Source organism: Monodelphis domestica, chromosome 6, assembly GCF_027887165.1.
Source record: "Monodelphis domestica isolate mMonDom1 chromosome 6, mMonDom1.pri, whole genome shotgun sequence".
NCBI lineage: Eukaryota > Metazoa > Chordata > Mammalia > Didelphimorphia > Didelphidae > Monodelphis > Monodelphis domestica.
The window spans coordinates 303,451,122-303,475,073 of record NC_077232.1 but is presented as its reverse complement, the minus strand read 5'-3'; the positions used below and the strand labels follow the sequence as shown (position 1 = coordinate 303,475,073).

At 38.3% G+C, this 23,952-nt stretch overlaps 1 protein-coding gene across 3 annotated transcripts in view; it reads right to left on the bottom strand.

The window, feature by feature from the left end:
• The window catches only part of BLTP1 (bridge-like lipid transfer protein family member 1), a 219,349-nt gene that overhangs the window by 150,828 nt on the left and 44,569 nt on the right, over positions 1-23,952 (bottom strand). For all 3 annotated transcript variants that reach the window (XM_056803506.1, XM_056803508.1, XM_056803507.1), the window contains exons 5-7: positions 23,033-23,111; positions 20,407-20,471; positions 9,493-9,679 (exon numbers count right to left, since the gene is read on the bottom strand). In XM_056803506.1, the coding sequence (XP_056659484.1) occupies positions 9,493-9,679; positions 20,407-20,471; positions 23,033-23,111 (331 nt within the window). The remainder of the gene's footprint in view (positions 1-9,492; positions 9,680-20,406; positions 20,472-23,032; positions 23,112-23,952) is intronic.

Sequence of the window (23,952 nt, the reverse complement as noted above, 5' to 3'; positions counted from 1 at the left end):
AGGTCTAGGCCATATTGGCTTTGAGGCCCGCCCTTCATACTTATTCCTTTTTTACTCTCTCTCTCTTTCTTTGATTACTCATTGTATTGTTAATTAAAATCTCTATAAAACACAATTGACTTGGGTATTTGAATAATTGGGAATATTTCCCTGGAGACCACCTTATATTTGATTTTAAAACCCAAGACACTGTAGTGAAACATATTTCTGTGGTCAAATTTACTCACCCTCTCTTATATCTATCACAATTTATATCTTCCACTATTTTAATCACTACAGTTTAAGACCTCAACCATTTTAAATCTCACACTAACACACGTGTCAATGATGGTAAGCTATATATTTTTATTTTTAAAACGCTTATTGCTTTTGCTTGCATATGCAAAATACTACTTCAGTTTTATTTTTTCTCCTTTTTGTATTTCAAGCACATGTCAACAGTATCGAGAAGATTTTTCTTTAACTTTTTTTATTCTGTAGTAATATGTGAATTTTTAAATCTCCATCTTGCTTGGTCTAGCACCCAAAATTGTGCACACCCACACCACACGGGCATGTGCTAGTCAATGACAAATCAGAATTAACTAACTGCCCACCTGGGCTGTCCTAAACCAAGCTTGAACCACCATTGGCACTTATGAGGTACAGGAATTGAGGTAGGGAACAGCCTCTGGAATTTGCGCACTTCCTGTGGACAGAGCTAGACGGCAGTTTGTGCTAGGAGCTTGAACAGGGAGGAGGCCCGCAGACAGCTTCCCTTCAGATCGGTCACGTGAGTCAAGGACTGATTCCTTTCTACCTTGGCCCTTTGGGCCTAATCTCCCTCTGGCTTGGCCAGAGGTTGAGTAACCCCCTTTCTAGAGGTTGAGTAACCCCTTTCCCGTTTCTCCCTCTCCCTTTTCTTACTCCCATTGTGATTAAACCACCATAAACTCCATTCTGACTTGAGTGTTTCATTTTTAGGAATTTCATAAGTAAATTCTTTGGTGACCATAAATTAATATTATAACAATCTCTGAAGGTGATATTTTTACCATAACAGTTTGGCAGACCATGTAGGTTTGTTGAATTGCCTCAATAAATTTCCTGAATTTTCTTGCCTTTTCACCCCACTTCCTCCTCATTCAGTCAGTCCTTTTACCTCCTAACTTGGCTTAAAGAAACAGTTGCCAGAAAAGGTGAGTATAAAACACTATTTCTCTCTTGTCTCCTCTCCTTAATTTAAATTGAGGTTAGCAGCTTTTTTCTTTTCCTCCCCACTTTAATCTTAAGGGGTCAGCTGGCTGGCTCACTGGACTGAGAGCCAGGCCAGGCTTGGAGACGGAAGATCCTAGATTCAGATCTGACCTCAGGTACTTCCCAGCTGTGTGACTCTGATAGCTAGATAGGTAGATAAATCTAATCAACTGCTTAGCAGGAAGGGAACTCTGGAGAACAGAGCCCCTGCCTCGCAACAAAAACAGCTTAGTACAGCTAGGGAGCCAACTTAAAGCCCATTTTTCTGTTTCCTGGCCTTTCTAGTCTTAAAAATTTAAGTGGGCTTTGCTCAAGGTAGATAGCACATGGTCCTAGCAGTTTTAGCCTGAGGGCTAAAAAAGATTGCTGGAACCCTCCCATATACACACTTTGTAAAAGAAGGAGTTGTAGCTCTATCCTTTGTTTACAGCCTATTCACTCCTAATCAGCCCCTTTTCATACAGCCTCTGCCTCCCCGCATAAGGCTTTGTCTGGTTTAATCTAATTGTGACCCCTCACTATAACAAATATAAGTTAAAATATATATACATATATATATATATATATATGTGTGTGTATATATATGTCTATTTTTTACTATAATATTAATGCATACCCAAAAGCTTTAGACTATGTAAACCTGCCATTTGTTGATAAATGTTATGGGACTGTAATTAATGATTGTGTCTGATTCAAGGAGAAAGGAACAAAAAGAGTCATTATGCAGTGCCAAGAAGCACAAGGTCAAAGAGACCAACTAATCCCAATGGAGTTGATGAGAATCTGCACAGTGCCAAGGAAGGTCAAAAAGGGAACAAATCAATCCAGATATGTGTAAACCTCAAAATTTCTCAGACTTATGAATGTTAGGGGTTTCCCCCATTGGGGAATCTTCTACTTAAAAAAATTCCCTAGCAGATAGTGAGAATTCTACTTGAATGTGAGGGCTCCTTGCCTTGGGAATATCACTACTCCACCCTACTTAGGACTGCTTTAGGACAGAGAGCTCCTTGAGAACAATGAAAAGTACTTTGATCCATGCTTATGGAAGGGACAGGAAGTTCTTTGAGTTATGACTGTTTTAGAATTGATACAATGGGATACCAAGTACCTATAAAGGTGGGGAAACTTGTAAACTACTTAAACCTAAAAGGGTGATAACTTATTCAGAGGTTTTTTTCTAATGAAATTTGTCAACACAGAAGCATTTTTTTCTGACTTACTAAAGAGATTAAAACTACTCAGCTGTGAATTCAAAATGGATGGTCCTTTAGAAACATCTACAGTGATTGGTAGATGTAAGGACTTAGGGGAGGTGACAGAGAAGATTTTGCCCTTAAAAATAAGAGCTCAGGGAAGAGCTGGGGAGGGATTCTGAAACATTCAGATTGGAGAGACTCATTCTGAGGAGACTGATTCTGAAACATTCAGATGGAGGAGGGAGCTGGTGAAAGCAGCTGAGATGCTGCTAGCCTGGTGTCATTAGAAATCCTTACTTAGACAGATCTTATGGTAAGTTATGAAAAACTGACTGATTTCTCTTTTAAGACTCAGGTCTAGGCCATATTGGCTTTGAGGCCCGCCCTTCATACTTATTCCTTTTTTACTCTCTCTCTCTTTCTTTGATTACTCATTGTATTGTTAATTAAAATCTCTATAAAACACAATTGACTTGGGTATTTGAATAATTGGGAATATTTCCCTGGAGACTATCTTATATTTGATTTTAAACCCAAGACACTGTAGTGAAACATATTTCTGTGGTCAAACTTACTCACCCTCTCTTATATCTATCACAATTTATATCTTCCACTATTTTAACCACTACAGTTTAAGACCTCAACCATTTTAAATATCACATAGGACTGATAAACTTCAAAGCCAATACGAAAGGACCTATACCTAGTGTGAGACTCAAGGTTGCAGCTCTTGACATATATTAAGATGCAGGACGCCTTGTATCCACACTCTTTGTGAAATATTCACAGACAAGAACCACAGGTTATCATCCTGGTTCCCCCTATACTTGAGATTGAAGGTAAAATCAGACCAGGGAAAGATACTTCCTTATCACTTTTTCCCTCTCTTATAGTATGGCAACTTGCTGTAGTGTTGGCTGCAAATGGGTAAGTGAAATATTACTGCATTTTGTCCTACAAACTTGTGGGACAGAAATAACTTTAATTGGGCCCTGATTCAAGGACCTGTTATAGGTTTATTTTCCTTGACTTAGAATTTTTTCAAATAAAACTTTGATAGTCTACATTTCATCCAGAATTTGTCTTTTCTCTTTTACTTGTTTTTTTTTGTGTTTTTTATTTCTCTTGCCAATTGATTCATATACTTCATAACTCAGCCATGCATTCCTAGGTGATCCCTGTGTTTTTCAACACCCTCTTCAGGGGGTAATGTGTTATTATTCTAAAATGCAAAGTTTAAATTCTTTTTGAGAGTAATTTCAGGTTAAGAAACATGCTACCTCTCTGAGTTGTGAATTTTAGAATTACTCCACCCTGCTTAGACTAACAAAACAGGAATGTCTACACCCCTTCTTAAGGATTAAGTATTGAGAAGGATGGCCTATGACAGACATGTGCTAGCAAATGACAAATTAGAAACAACTGGCAGACCCCCTGGGCTGTCCTAAGTCAAGCTTAAGCTACCATTGGTACATGTGAGACGCAGGAAAGTAATGTAAAAGGGGTCTATAAATTTCGCATCACTTCCTCTCTTGGCCTCTTTTCACAGAAGGGTGGTTCTGGTGGCAGTGTGCTGAGCGTCTTGGCGTGGCAGCAGCTATTATCTGGGTTTGGCAGTGACATTCCTTGATACACTACTGGGAGAAGCTCAGTTCAGGTGAGGCGTCTTCTCTGAGGTCTCCTGGAGTTTAGGCTGGTCTTTTTCTCCTTTACCTTCCAAAACACTATCCTCTTAGGAAGCCCCTAATCTTCCAAGACCTTGTGACAGAAGTCTTGGAACTGCCGCTGGCACAGCCTAGGCAGGAGAAATCCTATACCCTTTCCCTCTCTCATCTCCTTAATTTCTTCCCTCTGTATTAATTAAACCACCATGAAATTTCCAAACTGACCTGGGTACTTTATTTTGGATTCCTTCCCTGGTGACCAATTAAATTTAGATTAAGTCACAACCCTAAAATTTCCCCTTACAGTCTGGCAACCACGAAGGGATGACCAGGACCCTCAAATTTCTGTGAAACCTCTTTCCTTTCTCTCTTTATTACTTCCTCAAGTCAGCCTTTTAAGCATCAAACACAGCAGTTTGAAACACAGCTGCAAGATCAGGTGAGTATAAAACATTTTTTCTCTTTCTCTTTTCTCCTTAATTTGAATTGAAAACTGCCATTTGTTTTGTTTTTTTAACCTAAAAGTGGAAGGACTGGGGAAGCTGTTTACATACAAACTCCCTTTCCCTTAGGGAACAAACAACCCAATTAGCCCACCCTCACTGACAATACTGCCTAGATTATTCTTAACTAGCAGTGAGAGAAACCTGGAGGAAGTTTTGGCCTTGTCCTGCTCCCCACTGTCTCTAGTTTTAAAATTAAGCGAGGAGTAAAAAAAACCCAAACAAACAAACCGGTGAGGCCCGAGAGCCAATAAGACATCTACTGACTAAAACCAAGATTTTAAATAACTACAAAATATGTATAAAAATGAATACTACATTCTATGACATTTGTATGGCGGCTGAAGAACTAGAGAAATTAAAGATTCCAGAATACCTCCAATTTCTTATGTTATTAGGTATTTTTATGCTCCTAAATTCTGTGATGAGAAATGCTAACTTGAAAAAATTTGAAGCTAAAATGGCAGGAAAACATTTAAAAATTTGAAGCTAAAATACAGGAAAATATGCAAAACCAATTGGATAATTTAAAATGCTTCTTACAGGATCAATTGGCAAATATTGACCCCACCAAAAACATGTCTAGACCTGACAAACCTGTTTCTGAACCTCTAAATGAATAAATTCCCTCCCCCGAAATGGAGATGGAAAATACCTCACCTCAGCTAACAGACTGGTTCTCTCATGATCTGGAAATCTTGGCTGAACTTAATCCCCAAGACCCTTCTCCTGAAACCCAAACTTCTGAAATCCCAGTTTTTCCTGTTCCTTCTACCCCCAAACCAATTCCAGTCCCAAGGAAATCTCGTACTTCTAAAGTAACTCATTCTAATCACACTGACCTACAGGTACCAAATTAAACTAGAGGCCTTTTGGCTCTAAGGGAAGTACCTGAAATAGGACACAATGGGGATATGGTGACTCTAAGGTACAATATACTGTTTACTACCAAAGAAATAAATGAATTCACATGAAATGTTCCCACATATGAACAAGATAAATCCCTTTCTGGTAACAAGATCCTCCTTTTGCAGAGAGGTGACTCTGGCGGCAGTGTACAGAGCATCTTGGTATCTTGTCATGGTGGCAGCTATTGTCCGGGTTTGGCGGTGACAGTCCATGATACACTATTGGAAGAAGCTTAGTAACCTACTTCAGGTGAGGCAAGTCTTCTCTGAGCTCTCTTGGAGTTTAAGCTGATTCTTTCCTCCTTTACCTTTCAAAGCAGGAAGCCCCTAATCTTCTGAGAAGAACTCATGGTGGAGGTCTTTGAACTCCCCCTTCCCCCTGGCACAGGCTAGGCAGGAGAAATCCTATATCCTTTCCCTCTCTCTTCTTAATTCCTTCCCTCTATATTAATTAAACTAATATAAAATTTCCAAACAGACTTGAATATTTTATTTGGGATTTTCTCTGGTGACCAACTAAATTTAGATCAAGTAACAACCCTAAAATTTCCCCTTACAGAATCCAGAAAGTGAACTGTTTGGAGAAGGCACCATTAAGATGCCTGAACAGACCACACACTGCACCAGAAGATCCAGAGTGAACTTTGGGATGTGGTGATTTGAACTGTGTGGGGTTGAATGCATTTGTTTTGTATGTATAGTCTTATGCCAAAGGGAACTTCCCCCTAACTGGCTTTTTGTCAATGTACCTAGCAATCATGGGTTTGTTCTTTTCCCTTTTATCCCCAGGTTACTGTAATTTAAAAGTTGATTATGTTAAATGATCAAATTGGGGAGATTAGCACCCCCAAATTGATCATTAAGGGGGGATGTATAATCAAAAATCTGTTACCCTAAAAAAGAACATTTCCTGGGAGCCTACTGACTTCCTGTCCTTACATACTTCTTGTAGACAGGATATTAAGTGAGGATGTGGAGGGTCCCGCCCTCTTTGGCTTGCAGCAAGCATGGGGAAAGTGGTAAGAGCGGGGATTTTGAAATGGCTAAATAGCCATGGGCACTTGGTCTCTTTATTTTGTATCCTCTTTATTCCCTTATTTCTAACGATCATTAATAAATCTCCTAAAATATAATATTTTTATTAATGATATTTAATGTTAGTTTTTACACAATATAAACTCGCTTTCTAGAATCTCAATAGTGATATTGATGTTCAAATTAATGAGCTATGACTCCAGATTGGAGAAATCTAAATATTGAAACTCAAGCTTATTATGCCTTCAGCTTAAGCCCAGCTAGCTTCAAATTTCAACAATTCAATCAAGAGATTCTTTGGAGAGGCTGGTAAATTATTATTATTATTATTTTCATTGTTGCAAGTTTCTGTACATAAAACCTAAATGAAGGCATTACTTTAGACTCCCTTTGAGATATCCAAATTCTATACAAGTCTAGAATACAAGAATAGCTGAGTGACAAACAGCAGACTATAGTGGTTGGCTAATTATGTTAGTGTACATACTATATAATCAAACACTGGGCACTGATGATTTTCTCTCTGTTCATCTCTGCAATACAGAATTCTCTTCATTAAAAAAATTCTTGTATTTATTTTCCAGCCTCCCTTATCTTTTCCAGAGGAAGTTTAAACTCATAATTTCCATGGCAAGTTTCTCTTTGATTTCATCTCCTTAGTCCAAGGCCCAAATTAAGCACCTCATCTCTACCATATTTAATCTTTGCGTTGCACACAGGCTCTTTCCTCTGTGCCTTCCTAAAGTTGAAAATATTATTGCTAGGCATGAGCTACATCCTATGCCTCTCTTTCCTTTCAATACCAAAATAATTCTTCAAATACCTACTTGCATCTTAAACTCCTGGTAATATGGCTCCTAGCTCCCACTACCAAAACCATTCTCCCCAAGGTCACCAAAAAACCATCCTACTTGCCAATGTCACTAGTCTTTTCCTAATTTTGGTTCTCCTTGATCTTTCTACAGGATTCAAAACCTTCCCCTGCCTTCTTTGAAATTCACTCCTTAGTTTCACTATCCTGCCCTACTTCTTGGATCCTCTATTGTTCTCATTTCTTCCACTCACCACCGATTATGAGTATCCTATGAGGTTTAACCCTTCAAGAACTCAGTAATTCTACCTAAAAGTTATCATTCATTCAACTATCACTTTCATACAAATGTCTCTTGAACTCAAAATTGACTCTCACCTAACCTCTATTTTTGTTAATAATTCTTTAACCCTTGAATTCTTATTTAACCTTTCCAGATAGCCATCCCATTTGTCCCATAGGCCTTTAACTTTTCCTTTCTAAACTTTTATTGTATCTATCACTCATTTCCACTTGTACCAACCTAGCAAGAGCTCCTCTGTGAAGTTTTCTACAATTCCAAAAAGGTCTCTTACTATGCCAAACTTGTAGAGTAATTATTGTTAGGACTAATTATGTTGCTCCCCAACCACATTTTTAGATTCTGAACTGTGGGCAAATTCACAAACCCCACAGTGTTCTCTGTGCTTACAAGGTGCCAAGTACTAAAGCACTACTCTTAAAGTTAATACTTCAGATTGTAAAGGCTTTAAAGTCTAGGCATGACTTCAAGTTACCATTACAACCTCTATTATTCACAATCCATTCTAAAAGGATATGACACCTTACTATAATATTTAAAGATCAGAGAAACAGAAAGAAAAACAGATCATATACATCTCACAGCTGTAGGAAGAAGATGTATTCTTAACCAAACAAGAGACAGAGGCAATTATCAAAAATGAAATTGTGAAGAGTGAATCAAACTCTCTTTGTTTATTAATCAGCAACTTTTAAGTTAATCAATCAAAAAACTTAACTATTCCTACTTTGTACCTTACCAGTAATTAAGTATGAGAGTTCACAAGTCACTTGCTAGAATGGGTGACAACTCCAGAGCCCCTTCCCCCCCTCAACCGCCCCGGGGAAGTGCTAGGCAAATTGAAAGACTGCGATTGGTTCTTGTAAAGTGGGGGACTGACAGGAAGTAACACAGAGAAAACTGTTTTAAAAGGCCAGCTCAAGGAGGAGACTCTTTCCTTGGATCCTGCAGTGGTGAGTGGAGTGATTCCTTCCTTGGTTCTTCAGTGAGGAGACTCTCTCTGTTCATTGGTGCTTCAGTGAGACACTCCCTTCAGTGTGAGTTCTGGTGAAATTCTTGGTGGTCTTAGCTTCCTGTGCACTGCAGATTCTTTAGCATCTCCTGGTTCTTCGACATTCAGCTTCCTAGTTAGGACTTTTGGATTCTAGTGAGATTCACTTTTGGATTCACATTTGCAGTCTGAAGACATTAGGATTAAACTTAGGGTATTTTGAATCTAGACAGTACTTTCTGCCTCTTTATCTACATTTTTTCACTTTCACTCTTTCCACCTCATTGTGAATGAAGTTACTAAAAGTCATTTTGACTTAAGCTGTAATATTTTTAAATCGGCAACCACAAGATTACTGTAAAATTTTTTATTTAGCAGAAAATGTAAATTTAAATTCTTACAAAATAGATAGCTTTGATTATCTGAAACCCAAAAGCTTCTGCACAGACAATATTAATGCAATGAGAATAAGAAGTGGTCAAATGGGGAAAAAAAATTTCATATAAAATTTCTCTGAGAAAGGTTTGGCATCTAAAGTACAGAAAAAATGTGTGTGTGTGTGTGTGTGTGTGTGTGCGCGCGCGCGTGCGTGTGTGCACGTGTTTGTTTGTCCCTAATTGTCTATAGCTAATAGCCCTTTCCTAATAGATAAATGGTCAAAGTATATGAAAAGTTTTCAAAAAGACTGCAAAGTATTTACAATTATTTTAAAGAATGCTCCAAATCACTATCAATAAGAGGAATACAAATCAAAACAAAGAACAAAATAGAATGAACTGCAAATTAATGGCAGACTGTGACAAAAGCACTAAAGATGAATGAAATTTACTGTGTAGCCTCAAACCTTTCAATGTTGGGCCGTGTCCTCTCTCTCCCATTCTCCAGCACTCTTTCATTATCTTTTTTGGATGGAATTATGGTTGGCTCCAAACCAAACAATTCTTGAAGTTGTCCATAAAGATCAGAACGATTGTAGACATGAAATTCAAAGTCATTCACTGTGATGTATAGTCTAGTCTCTGCCTTGGGATCTAAAGAGAAAGCAAAAATGTATTAATTTTTTATTAAAAATTAAATTTTTTAGTCAAGAGCCTTTTTCATAGTTTACTTCTACATATATACATTTGTATATTTTAAACATTTACTGTCAGTTCTGAGACTGAATCAGGCTGGCAATCAGGGTTAAATGATTTGTTCAAGGCCACATAACTAGAAAGTGTCTGAGACCACATATAAAGTCAAGTCTTCCTGGCACTGAGTTTGATGCTCTGTCCACTGAGCCACCTAATTACACTTATGCTTAAAGTTAGTGTAGTTGGAAAACTGGCCTCAGATACAAGAAGACCTGGGTTCAAATCCCACCTCTAACATAGTAGTTATAAGCATATAGAAGGACCAGTCATTTAACCACTCACCCATTTCAAACATGCTAAGACTATAAATTCTAAAAATTGACAGTATGCATTAGTAAAGGAAGCTTCCTCACCAGGAGTTCAATGAAATTAGAGGACTACACCAAAACAAACAAACAAATAAAAACAACCTCAAACCAACAAAAACATGTACACACATATAGATGAACAAAACATTATAACCTACATTTCTCTTGTGTGTTAGGATTTATAGACCATATTCTTTTTTTTCTTAATTTGGTCAATTTTGAACATTATTGCTGGGTTACAAGAATCATTTTCTATTTCCCCCCATCCCGACAAAGCCAATGCACAATTCCACAGGGTAGTACATGTGTCCTTGATCAGAATCCATTAACATATTGTTGGTATTTGCACTAGTGTTCATTTAGAGTCTACATCCCCAATCATATCGGCCTCGACCCATGTAATCAAGCAGTTATTTTTCTTTGATGTTTTCACTCCCACAGTTTTTCCTCTGAATGTAGATAGTGTTTTTTCTCCTATATCCCTCTGGGTTATTCAGGATCACTGCATTACCACTAAAGGAGAAGTCCATTACATTTGATTGTACCACAGTGTATCAATCTGTGTGTACAATGTTCTCCTGGTTTTGCTCCTTTCTCTCTGGATCACTTCCTGGAGGTTGCTCCAGTTCCCATGGAATTCCTCCACTTTATTATTCTTTTGAGCACAATAGTATTCCATCACCAACATACACCACAATTGGTTCTGCCATTCCCAAATTGAAGGGCATCCCCTCATTTTCCAATTTTTTACCACCACAAAGAGCTCAGCTATGAATATTCTTGTACATGTCTTTTTCCTTATGATCTCTTTGGGGTATAAAACCAGCAATGCTATGGCTGGGTAAAAGGGCAGACAGTCTTTTAGCACCCTTTGGTCATAATTCCAAATTGCCCTCCAGAATGGTTGGATCAATTCACAACTCCACCAGCAATGAATTAATGTCTCGACTTTGCCACATCCCCTCCAACATTCATTACTTTCCATTGCTGTCATGTTAGCCAATCTGCTAGGTGTGAGGTGATACCTCAGAGTTGTTTTGATTTGTATCTCTCTGATTATAAGAGATTTATAACACTTTTTCATGTGCTTATTAATGGTTTTGATTTCTTTAACTGAAAATTGCCTATTCATCTCCCTTGCCCATTTTTCAAATGGAGAAAGGCTTGATTTTTTGTACAATTGATTTAGCTCTTTGTAAATTTGAGTAATTAGACCTTTGTCAGAGGTTTTTGTTATGAAGATTGTTTCCCAGTTTGTTATTTCCCTTATGATTTTGGTTACATTGGTTTTGTTTGTACAAAAACTTTTAATTTGATATAGTCAGAATTATTTATTTTACATTTCATGACTCTTTCTAAGTCTTGCTTGGTTTTAAAATTTTTCCCTTCCCCCAAAGGTCTAACATGTATACTATTCTGTGTTCACATTGTTTACTTATAGTCTCCTTCTTTATGTTCAAGTCATTTACCCATTCTGAGTTTATCTTGGTGTAGGGTGTGAGGTGTTGATCCAAGCCTAATCTCTTCCACCCTGTCTTCCAATTTTCCCAGCAGTTTTTATCAAATAGTGGATTTTTGTTCCAAAAGCTGGGATCTTTGGGCTTGTCATAGACTGTCTTGCTGAGGTCACTTACCCCAAGTCTATTCCACTGATCCTCCTTTCTGTCTCTTAGCCAGTACCAAATTGTTTTGATGACCACTGCTTTATAGTATAGTTTGAGATCTGGGACTGCAAGGCCACCTTCCTTTACATTTTTTTTCCATGATTTCCCTGGATATCCTTGATCTTTTCTTCTTCCAAATAAACTTTGTTATTGTTTTTTCTAATTCAGTAAAAAAGTTTTTTGGTAGTTCAATGGGTATGGCACTAAATAAGTAAATTAATTTGGGTAGGATTGTCATTTTTATTATGTTAGCTCATCCTACCCATGAGCAGTTAATGTTTTTCCAGTTGCTCAAATCTAGTTTTAGTTGTGTAGAAAGTATTTTGTAGTTGTGTTCATATAGTTCCTGTATTTGTCTCAGCAGATAGATTCCTAAGTATTTTATATTGTCCAGGGTGATTTTGAATGGAATTTCTCTTTCTAATTCTTGCTGTTGAGATGTGGTGGAGATAAATAGAAATGCTGATGACTTACGTGGGTTTATTTTGTATCCTGCAACTTTGCTAAAGTTGTTGATTATTTTCACTAGCTTTTTAGTTGATTCTCTAAGATTCTTTAAGTAGACCATCATATCATTCGCAAACAGTGATAGCTTGGTCTCTTCATTGCCAATTTTAATACCTTCAATTTCTTTTTCTTCTCTAATTGCTACTACTAGTGTTTCTAGTATAATGTTAAATAATAGAGGTGATAATGGACATCCTTGTTTCACTCCTGATCTTATTGGGAAAGAATCTAGTTTATCCCCATTGTAGATGATGTTGGTCAATGGTTTTAGATGGATACTGTTTATTATTTTTAGGAAAGACCCTTCTATTCCTATACTTTCTAGTGTTTTCAATAGGAATGAGTGTTGTATTTTGTCAAAGACTTTTTCTGCGTCTATTGAGACGATCATGTGATTTTTGTTGGTTTGCTTGTCGATATGGTCAATTATGTGGATGGTTTTCCTGATATTGAACCATCCTTGCATTACTGGTATAAATCCCACCTGATCACAGTAAATAAACCTCCTGATCACTTGCTGGAGTCTTTTTGCAAGTATCCTATTTAAGATTTTTGCATCTATGTTCATTAAGGAGATTGGTCTGTAGTTTTGTTTCTCCGTTTTTGACCTGCCTGGCTTTGGAATCAGTACCATATTTGTTTTATAAAAGGAATTTGGTAGAATTTCCTCTTTGCTTATTATATCAAGTATTGTACAGTATTGGGATTAGCTGTTCTCTGAATGTTTGATAGAATTCAGTTGTGAATCCATCAAGCCCTGGAGATTTTTTCTTAGGGAGTTCTTTAATGGCCTGTTTGATTTCTTTTTCTGATATGATATTAGGTAAGAATTCTATTTCTTCCTCTGTTAGTTTAGGCAATTTATATTTTTGTAGATATTCATCCATATATCACCTAGATTAGTATATTTATTGCCATATAATTGGGCAAAATATTTTTAATGGTTGCCTTAATTTCCTCTTCATTGGAGGTGAGTTCTCCCTTTTCATCTATGATACTGTTAATTTGCTTTTCTTCTTTCCTTTCTTTTATTAGATTGACCAGTACTTTGTCTATTTTGTTTGTTTTTGCAAAATACCAGCTTCTAGTCTTATTTATTAGTTCAATAGTTCTATCACTTTCAATTTTATTAATTTCTCCCTTTATTTTTAGGTTCTCTAATTTGGTTTTCTTCTGGGGAATTTTAATTTGTTCGCTTTCAAGATTTTTGATTTGCAAGTCCAATTCATTGACCTCTGCCCTCCCTAATGTGTTAATATATGAACTCAAGGATATAAATTTTCCCCATGAGTACTGTTTTGGCTGCGTCCCATAGAGTTTGAAAGGATGCCTCATCATTGTCATTTTCTTCAATGAAATTACTGTTTCTATGATTTGTTCTCTAACTAACTGTTTTTGGAGCATCATATGTTTGATTTCCAATTAATTTTTGATTTGGCTCTTATGATCTGAAAAGGTTGCATTTATTATATCTGCTTTTCTGCATTTGTATGCCATGTTTTTATGACCTAGTGTATGGTCAATCTTTGTGAATGTGCCACATGCTGCTGAAAAGAAGGTGTATTCCTTTTTGGCCCTATTCATTTTTCTCCACATATCTACTAATTTTTCTAAGATTTCATTCACCTCTTTTATCTCTTTCTCATTTATTTTTTGATTTGATTTATCTAAATTTCATAGTGGTAGGTTCAGGTCTCCCACTAGTATAGTTTTACTATCTATCTCCTCCTTCAAATCTACTAGTTTTTCCATTAGAAATTTGGCTGCTATACCATTTGGTGCATACATGTTGATTGGTGGCATTTCCTCATTGTCTATACTCCCTTTTATTGGGATGTATTTACCTTCCCTATCCCTTTTGATCAGGTCTATTTTTGCTTTGGCTTTGTCAGATATCATGATTGCAACTCCTGCCTTCTTTTTATCAGTTGAGGCCCAAAAGGTCTTACTCCAACCTTTAATTCTGACCTTCTGAGTATCTACCTGCTTCAGGTGTGTTTCTTGTAGACAACATAAGTTAGGATTTGGGATTCTAATCCACTCTCCTATTCGTCTACATTTTATGGGTGAGTTCATCCCATCCACGTTCAAAGTCATGATTGTCACTTGGGAATTTCCTAGCATTTTGATATCCTCTCCTAGTTCTGTCCTTTCTTCTTTTGCTATACCCTTTTAAACCAATGGTTTACTTTTAATCAATCGCCCTAATCCCCTCCCCCTTGATATGCTTCCCTTTCTGGTCCCTCCCTTTTTGTTCTCTTCTTGTTTTTAAGGGTCTGTTATGTTCCCTCCCCCTCTCCTTCCCTCCCTTTTTTATACTCCCTCCTCCCCTAGCTCCCTTAGTTTTCACTTCTCACTTACTCTGTAGGATGAGATAGAATTCAAGATCCCAATGGATCTAGATGCTCTTCTCTCTCAGAGTTGATTTCACTGAGAGTAAGGTTTACATATTACCTATTAGCACTCTCTTCCTCTCCTTATTAGAGTATTCTTCACCTCCCCTTCCCAGGTGTATCTTTGTGTGAAAAAAGGTTATTCTATTTATTTTATTTCTTCAAGTATCTCTTGGTACCATCTTTGATTCCTCCCCACCCTTTTTTCTTTTTGCATATCATCTTATAGCCCTTAATGCCCCAATCTCTTCCTATGAGTGAGTCTTCTAATTACTATAATAATGAATACAATTTTTGAGAGTTACAAATAACATTTTCCCCATATATTAATATATATAATTTGATCTAATTGTAGCCCTTAAAGAAGAGAGTTTGAATACAAAAAAAAATTTTTTTCTCCCTTTCCCTTTTTCTTATTTGCCTTTTCATGTTTCTCTTGATCTTTGTGTTTAGATGTCAAACTTTCCACTTAGTTCTTGCTTTTCTTTACAAATACTTGGAAAGCTTCTATTTTGTTGAATTCCCATACTTTCCCCTGGAAGTGTATAGTCAGTTTTGATGGATAGGTGATTCTTGGTTGACGACCCAGTTCTCTTGCCTTCCTGAATATTGTGTTCCAGGACTTGAGGTCCTTTAGTGTGGACGCTGCCAAGTCTTGTGTGATCCAGATTGGTGCTCCTTTGTATTTGAATTGTCTCTTTTTGGCTTCTTGCAGGATTTTCTCCTTAGCTTGAAAGCTCTTGAATTTGGCAATTACATTCCTGGGAGTTGTTTTTTGAGTATTTAGTATAGAGGGTGTTCTATGAACTCTTTCAATGTCTATTTTCCCCTCCTTGTTCAAGAACATCAGGGCAGTTTTCTTTGATGATTTCTTGTAGTATCATGTCCAGATTTTTGTTTATTTCTGGCTTTTCAGGTAGACCAAGGATTCTCAAATTGTCTCTCATTCCTCTGTTTTCCTGATCAACGTCACCTTGTCAGTGAGATATTTTATGTTTTCTTTTATTTTGCCAGTCTTTTGACTTTGCTTTATTAATTCTTACCATTGTGCAAGATCATTGGTTTCTAGTTTCTCAATTCTGGTCCTTAAGGCCTGATTTTCTGCTTTAACCTTTTGATTTTTGGCTATAATTTGTTTTATTTTCTTTTTGAACAATTTCCCACTTCTCTTGCCAGAAGGCTTCCACCTTTTTGGTAAGATCCAAATTAAATTCTTCCAAAGCTTGTGGACAAGTTCCATTTTTTTTTTTTAGAATGTTTTATCTTTGTTTGAATTTCCTCATGTGTTTCCTCTGTAGCCTGGGTTTTTCCTCCGTAAAAATTTGCAAGGGTCACTGCCTCATTTTTTGCTTTTTTTGGAGTGAGTTTGGGGCTCCTGTGCACAATTAGCCATCAGTGTGGGGGATTTACCTTCCCTTTTTAGTCAGAAATCTGAGTGAGCTGGGCAGGTTCTCTGTGTATGCAGTTAAGGAGCAAGGATTTTGCTTGAGGCAAGCTCTTGAATCACCATAGCCATTCCCAGCTCTGGGCTACCTTACCGGGGACGCACACGGTCTAAGCTCCCCCACCCGCCATCTTTGGTGGTCTTAGTCTGCTTCCGAGGATCTAGAGGTGCCCCTTGCTCACTCGCTGTTTCTGGCGCATGCTGGCTCTGAGCCCCCAAGGTTTGCACTCCCCTGCCCGCCTGAGTTTCAGGTGTATCTGCTCTCCGGGGTAGGTCTTTGAGGGTCTTAGTCAGCTCCCAGGGACCTAGAGGTGCCCCTTGCTCGCTCTAGAGGTGCCCCTCACTCACTCGCTGATTCTGGCGCACACTGGCTCTGACTCTGGCCTCCATAGGTGGGGTTGGGGAGGGTAGATTGGATCACATTTGGGTGGCAGCTTTTTCACCCTCTTATAGTGTGGAAATGCCCAAATCCCACATGCCTTCAATGCTATGCCCTACTGTAAGGTCTCTCCGTTCTTATGAAAATGGTTTTAATGGTCTTTTGAGGTGGTCTATATTGGTGGGTGCTCGGGAAGAGGAAGCATCCCACGTCTAGACTGCCTCAATGCTTACCCGGAAGTCCTAGAGACCATGTTCTTTAAAACCCCATAAGGTTGTGCAAGCATTATCCCCATTTTAAAGATGAGAAGACTAAGTGATGCTCAAGAAGCCAAGTGATGTGCCCCTCATCACACAGTTCGTAGGGGGTCAGAGCTAGGATTCAACCTAATGCTTCTAATTTCAAGATAAAAAAGAATTCCTGATATTTACAAATAAGGTTCTAAAAAATCAACATGAAAGATAATGGCTATCACCATTAAATACTGGAATAGCAAAACTATTAAAGATTTTTACATAGTTTCCCTGGTCTAGTTAATGAACCATGTAATGGTTAAGGATTTATATCAAAACAAAAAGAATTAAGCTATATTTGCTAAATTTGCAAAATAAAAAAAATAACCCAAGAAAGATTTAGTTCTTGTTAAAGCACATCAGCTAAGAAGTTCATACAATACTAGAAAAGAAAGTTGTCAGCCAGGCTAACTCAGTAGTTGTTTTTATATGAAGATTAACTTTTCATGGGGAAAAAAAATGTATTTTGTTGATGCATTTTGTCATTTTCCATTCCTTTGGGCAAAAGAAAAACAATTAAGCACATCTCTTACAGTAACTCCACCACACTGCCATGGTCTAAGGGAAAGGTGTTATTCTCTCTCCAAGCCCTCTGGTGGTTTTCTCATTATTCAGCTCTCAAGTTCCTTTCATGATGTTTCCATTTACATGGGGGCTGTGTTCCCTGGCTATCTTTCTCTTGATTCTCCCCAATTTCTACAAAACTTCCATGTTTATCAAAATCCTTTTATTAATAACTATGTAAGTATATGCCATAGTTTTTGCAGCCATTCTCCAAACAATGGAAACTCACCTAACTTCTAGTTCTTTGGTCGTGTTTCCTGTATGATTTCAAAGTGACATCCAAAAATGTTAAACCACTTTACCTATCTGCCAACAGTGTGGCAGTATGTTGTGCCTATCTTCCCCCAGGCTTTCTAGCACTGACAGTTTTTGTTTTTTAACTTTGCCAACTTGCAAAAGGGGGCAACCCATTCAAAGGCAGAGATTAAAGATGGAATGGTAGGCATGAGGTATAGCACTAGAGTGGGCAGGGAATAATTTGTATTAAACCTAGCAAATAAGGTGGCTACAGGAGACTGCAAAAGGTTGGGCTGGGCCCCTGACCAGCGGAGACCTCATGAGGTCTCATATGGGACCAGGGAGACAATAAGAACCTTGCAGCACCATAAGCAGAGGGGAACATGATCAGTGCTTCAGAAATCTCTCCCTCTGGCAGTTGTGTGGGCAGGAAGGAGACTGGAAGCAGGAGGTCATGAGAGTGTGAAAGGGGCCCTCTCCACTGAAAGGACATTCTTTTTGTTACCTCTGATGATTCCTGATTACACTCTCAGCCAGCAATAGTTCTTTGCACTTGTTAAAAAGGCAAATTTTACTCTATGAATCCCTAGGGCTGTTTTGTGTTCCAGTTCTTCAGTCTAAGTCACAAATGTCTTTTCTCCACAGTATCTAGCATTTACATTTGTGTAAGAGTTTTTATCTCTAGTATCATCTCCCTCCAAATATTGGTTAAAAGCATTCTTAGGGGGCAGTTAGGTGGCTCAATGGATAGAAGACACCAGCCTGGAGATAGGAGGCCCTGCCTGGGTTTAAATCTGGTCTCAGACATTTCCTAGCTGTGTGACCCTGGGAAAGTCACTTAACACTCATTGCCCAGCCCATACCCCACTCTTCTGCCTCGGAATCAATATTTAGTATTGATTTTAAAGTAAAGGTTTAAAAAACAAAAGAGCCTTTTTAATCAAGTTGGCAAGTTTTTCAGTCTTAAAAAAAGACTTTCAAGCCCAACATGTGTAATGTTCTTTAAAGAAAATGTTTTGGTGACAGCTGAGTGTGCTAACTTTTATCTTTTTTGTGAGAAGCAGCTGCTGCTCATTTCTCTAAAATGCTAGGAGGGAAAGGAGAAGAAGAGAATGCAGAGGGGTTATTATGCTTACAGATAGACAATGGGGCTCGGATCTGTGCTTCCCTCCTGCTTGGGAATTTTGAGAGTATAGTGGCAGTAACTTGCATGATGATCTATGAACACCTGATTTGATATTTCAGGAAATCTTAAGTCTTCAGAAAGCAAACAAATGATTTCCTTAAATTCTCAAATCCATCCTTAGACACTTACTGGCTATGTGACAAGTCACTAAGGCTCTGCTTACCTCAGTTTCCTGAATTGTAGAAATGGAGATAATAATAGCATCTACCATACAGGGCTGTTGTGAGGATCAAATGAGATCATATTTGTAAAGTGTTTAGCACAGTGCCTGGCACATAGTAAGTGCTCTATTAATGACTTATCTCCTTTTCCCTCTTCTCCTTAATTAAGATGTAAATGTGGTCTTAAAACACACATTAACACCAATGTTCCTGAAATTCTGCAACAATTACATTTGAATGGATTGTTGGGCATTCCCTTCATCAAAGCCTATTCAAGCCTGCCATGCAGTAAGACATTTACCCACATCTTCCCAGAAGTTCCCTGGGGTCTGCTCAAAAGCTGACAGGCCTCATTCACTTCTCCTGGCCCTTCCAAGGCTAAAACCCAAGCACTGGCTGTCTTGCCACATAGTTGCCCTTGCCCCAGCCATATGATGAACCCAGCCCTCCTTCCTATCCAATATTTTCTGGGCATTTTTTACTCCTAGATTCTAACTGCTTCTTTGTTACATAACAACATTATCTCAACGTGTCCATTTTACCAATATACACTGGTTGCTAATATATTTAGGGACATTTCTAAATTGTCTTAACCTTCAACAAGTCAGTAGCCACAGAAAAAAAGATAATCTGTATTTTCAAAGGAAGAGAAAGTGTAATCTACCTGGCCTTCTAAGAGGGAAAAAGCAGCAAAGCACATGAAATTCCTCCTTAAGTGACTGAAAACAGAAGAGCGTGTGGTTGCAGACCTGCCTGCCCTCTGTCTTTTTTCAGGAAATGTTTTCCCTTATCTCAATAGATGTAGAAAAAGCCTTTGACAAAATACAACACCTATTCCTATTGAAAACATTAGAAAGCATAGGAATAGAAGGGCCTATTTATTTAAAATCATCAGCAAGTATCATCTGCAATGGGGACAAGGTAGAAGCCTTCCCAATAAGATCAGGAGTGAAGCAAGGATGCCCATTATTCCCTCTGTTATTTAATATTGTACTAGAAATGCTAGCAGTAGCAATTAGAGAAGAAAAAGAAATTGAAGGTATTAAAATTGGCAATGAGGAGACCAAGCTGTCACTCTTTGTGGATGATATGATGGTATACTTGAAAAAAACCCAGAAAATCAACTAAAAGATTAGAGGAAATAATCAACAACTTTAGCAAAGTTGCAGGGTATGAGATAAACCCACATAAGTCATCAGCATTTCTATATATTTCCAACACAGCTCAGCAGCAGGAGTTAGAAAGAGAAATTCCATTTAAAATCACTCTAGACAATATAAAATATTTGGGAATCTAACTGCCAAGACAAACACAGGAATTATATGAACACAACTACCAATCACTTTTCACACAATTAAAACTAGATCTAAACAATAGGAAACATTTTCCCTACCACTTCAATACCTTCAGTAGAAAACAAAACAAAACTGATAATTCTAGACTTGTCACGGAACAGGCCCAAGGGATTGAAAACCATGCTAAAACTCACCATGTTGCTTCTGTTTGGGGTTATACATTTTCCACCACCGAAAAATGATGAATCCATCTTGAATTCTGAATAAGATAAATAATAAATAAATAAATATGTCTGTTTACGCATGCCCACACATTGAGAAGTTATTTACCTAGACACAAGCCACAATGAGCCTGGCCAACAGGCAATACTGACCTGAATGTCTCTGAACCACATAAGGTTAACTCATCTCTACCCTGCCGCCACTCCCCCGCCATTCTCCATCATGCCCGGCTTCACTGGCCCTGTCTGTCATATCTGCTTCTCACTCAGTGCTGGCACACAGGAGCACAGGGAGGAAGCGCTGTGAGGCAGGGAGAAGGACAGGATCTTCCTGTCCGACTAAGGTCCATGGCCCCAGACCCTAGAGTTTACAGAGGTTAGAGATTACAGAGGCAGCACTCTGAGTTTCCCCTTATAAGGGAGAGAGAGATCGGAAGGGAAAGGAGAGAGAATATACTCATTCTCTACCACTGCCCAGGCCTCTAAGTCTTCCCCTCGGCCCTTAGCAACACCTCATCTCTGCTACAGACTCAGCCTGAGCCAGGCTTGGACTTCCAATGCCAGGAAGGGAAGGAGCAGTCTCTGATCCTGCTATCAAAGCTGCAGAAGACCAAAGGGCAAGCCTAAATCATTTCCCCAAAGAAACATTGGTATATATCATAGTCTAATTAATACTGTAATTAAAATACATCAAGGGTTCAATAGGCTGTTCTGGGCCACTGATATGAAAGTCTAATCAGAATGCAAACAACCGTTGAAGAAAATGCCTTGCAACTCCCAAACAAGCTTCTACCCCCAGAAAGAGTTCCTGCTAGCTGTGTGACTCTCACAAAGCTGCATCACCTCTCTGGGCACTACAAATGTTCTAAGCTTTTCCTTATTCCTTTAAGGCCAGGCTGCTGGGAAGAACAACAGAGGGCCCCTCCAACCCCACAGAAGTAAAAGCCTCTCTCCTTCAGGAGTCCTCAGCCCTGGACTCCTTCTGCAAAAAGTTCCCAAAATAGCCAAAGGGACTTCGGAATGTATCACAATCATCTCTAGCACTTCCCTCAAGGTTGCTGACTGATGGCCATGAGGGAGGATCCAGAAGAGACAGTGAGGCATGTCTGGCCCAACCCAAACCAATGCATAGAGGTGGGAGTAAAAGAAGACTCATTTCATACTAGAAAGGGCAGCCAGGGATACAAAGACATGACTGCTAGGATGAAATATAAACTCCTATGTTCTGCATTTAAAACTTCACCATCTGACTGTGCTTACCTTTCCAATGTTATTACACATTAATTTCCTCCCTTCACCACTTTCCAGTTCAGCCAAACTGGTCTTCTCAAATAACTTTCTATCTCTAGTCTCTGAGCCTTTACCCTGGCTGTACCCCATGCCTAGAATGCAATCCTCCTTACCTCTTTATTTATCTATTTTATCAAATATTTATCTAATTTACTCAAGGGCCAGAAAATTTCCCTGCTTGCTCCCTTCAACTGTTAACCTCCTTCCCCTAAAATTATCATGTATTGTTTCTTAGAATATAAGCCCTTTGCAGGTGATGATCACTTCATTCACTATATTTCTCCTCTCCAGCTCCTGGTACAAAGGAGATCCTGACTAAACAGTCACTGCTTGATTCTGCTCCATCTCCCCATCTCCCTTGGGTCTTTGCTTTTTAAGCAGAGGCTGCTGGATCCCCGAGGGAGGGAGAGGCACACTCACTCTTCCTCTGGCCCTAGTGAGGTGGGGACAGGTGGCGTGAGGCCAGGGTCACCTTGAGAGAGCCAAGTTTCTGTGATGACACGAAGGTGGCAGGAGCATGATAAGAAGACCCATATAAAGAGAGAGTTTTTATTGTTTTCTTCAAACAAGAGAACGGGGATTACATAGAAGAAGATGGTTGTGAACCCTAGCCAATCACCATGCTTTGAAAGCTGTTGGAGAGAAGGAATGGCTCTCTCTCTCTAACACTCAGAGCTGTTCAAAAGGAGAATGGGATTTCGCGTTAGCAGGGAAGGGTATCCTGAAGGGAGGCCAGCAAGTAACGCTTTAGGTTTGGGAAAGAGCATTTCTGTCCAAGTGGGGGGGGGGGGGACTAGACAACCCCAAAGATGCCTTCCAATGCTTTCTGTGAGTGGGATGCTATGAGTTTAAGTTCAGAAAGATGAAGATTCCCCAAATATGTATTAAGTGTGATTTTCAGAGATAAGCAATACAATTTTACTTTTTACATTAAAATTACCTTTTCTTGGCAGAGTCAAGAACTCTACAAGCTAAAGAGAGAATTATCAGGATATTTAAAAACTCAAAGACTTAAGAATTTGATGATGCCCATCAGTTTGTCTGATAAGTCATTATTAACACAACATTTGAACACGGTACAAATTTATCAGCTAGGAACTTAAGTCATTTTTCATGGGCCTAAAAACATGGACTAAAATTAAATTAAACCATTCATACCAAAACTAAATTCACAAGATTTTTTATTTTCTCTTTAAAATAAGCTTTTATATAAAAAATCAAATTTTAAAGAAATGACATGAAAACACAAATAAAAGTAAAACTTTTAATTGCGTAAAGGGTTGAAAAGAGCCTGATAAAAGGTTCTCACCTAACAGACATATCCTCAGTGATGTAATAGATTTCTCGAACCATCACTTTTCCAGAAAGGACAGAGAAAGAAAATGAACCTGTTGGAAGAAAAGGGGTCAGGAGAGTTACCTTTTGCATGTGACTTCACTATGATTCTTTAATAAAGGCCATTAAAAGGCTAAAATGTCTTTTTAAAAAAAGGTCAAAATAAAGTCTTCAATTTCTCTATTAGTTCACAGTCTAAATCTCACTAATTCAGAGGAAGTAGACAGGCAACTATGCATTACTGAAAAGACAAAATGACTGACTGCACATTTTCCAAGAAAGGAAAATTTATTATCAAGCATGCATAGAAACTAGAACTAAACCAAGGGTTCTCTAGTAGAACTCTAGCTTTAAATTAAGTAGGAATGCTCTTTCATAAAGATCCTTTACAACCCAACTTGCTTAAGTAGAGAGGAACATGCCCCAAGATGAAATACTAGGTAATGCAAAGGTAGGCTCCATATCCACTCTCCCATTAACTCAATGTATACCTGTGGGCATAGGCATCATGTCAGCGTGGGAAGTCAGTTTTAACATTTACAAAATTCAGGGTTCAATAAGACAATCCTAATGCCCCTTTGAGCTCTAAATTTGTTTAATTGAAGAATGACTGCTCTTCTCAATTATGATAGTGTATACTAAATGTCTATGTCTGAAGTGCTTATAAAGATGTGATCCCATTGGCTGTTTCTTATCGCTTCCAAACTAGTCATCTGCTGATCAGGCATCATCATCTTTATTTTCTTTATAAATAGTACAAAGGAAATTACAGTTGAGACTAGAATTATTTCAAATTCAGAATTAGCTAAACTTTACTGAGACTTAATGAGTCCAATAGCCAAGGACCCGGAACATACAAGTTATTTGCCCTTAAGATAGAGGCCCTTGTTAACA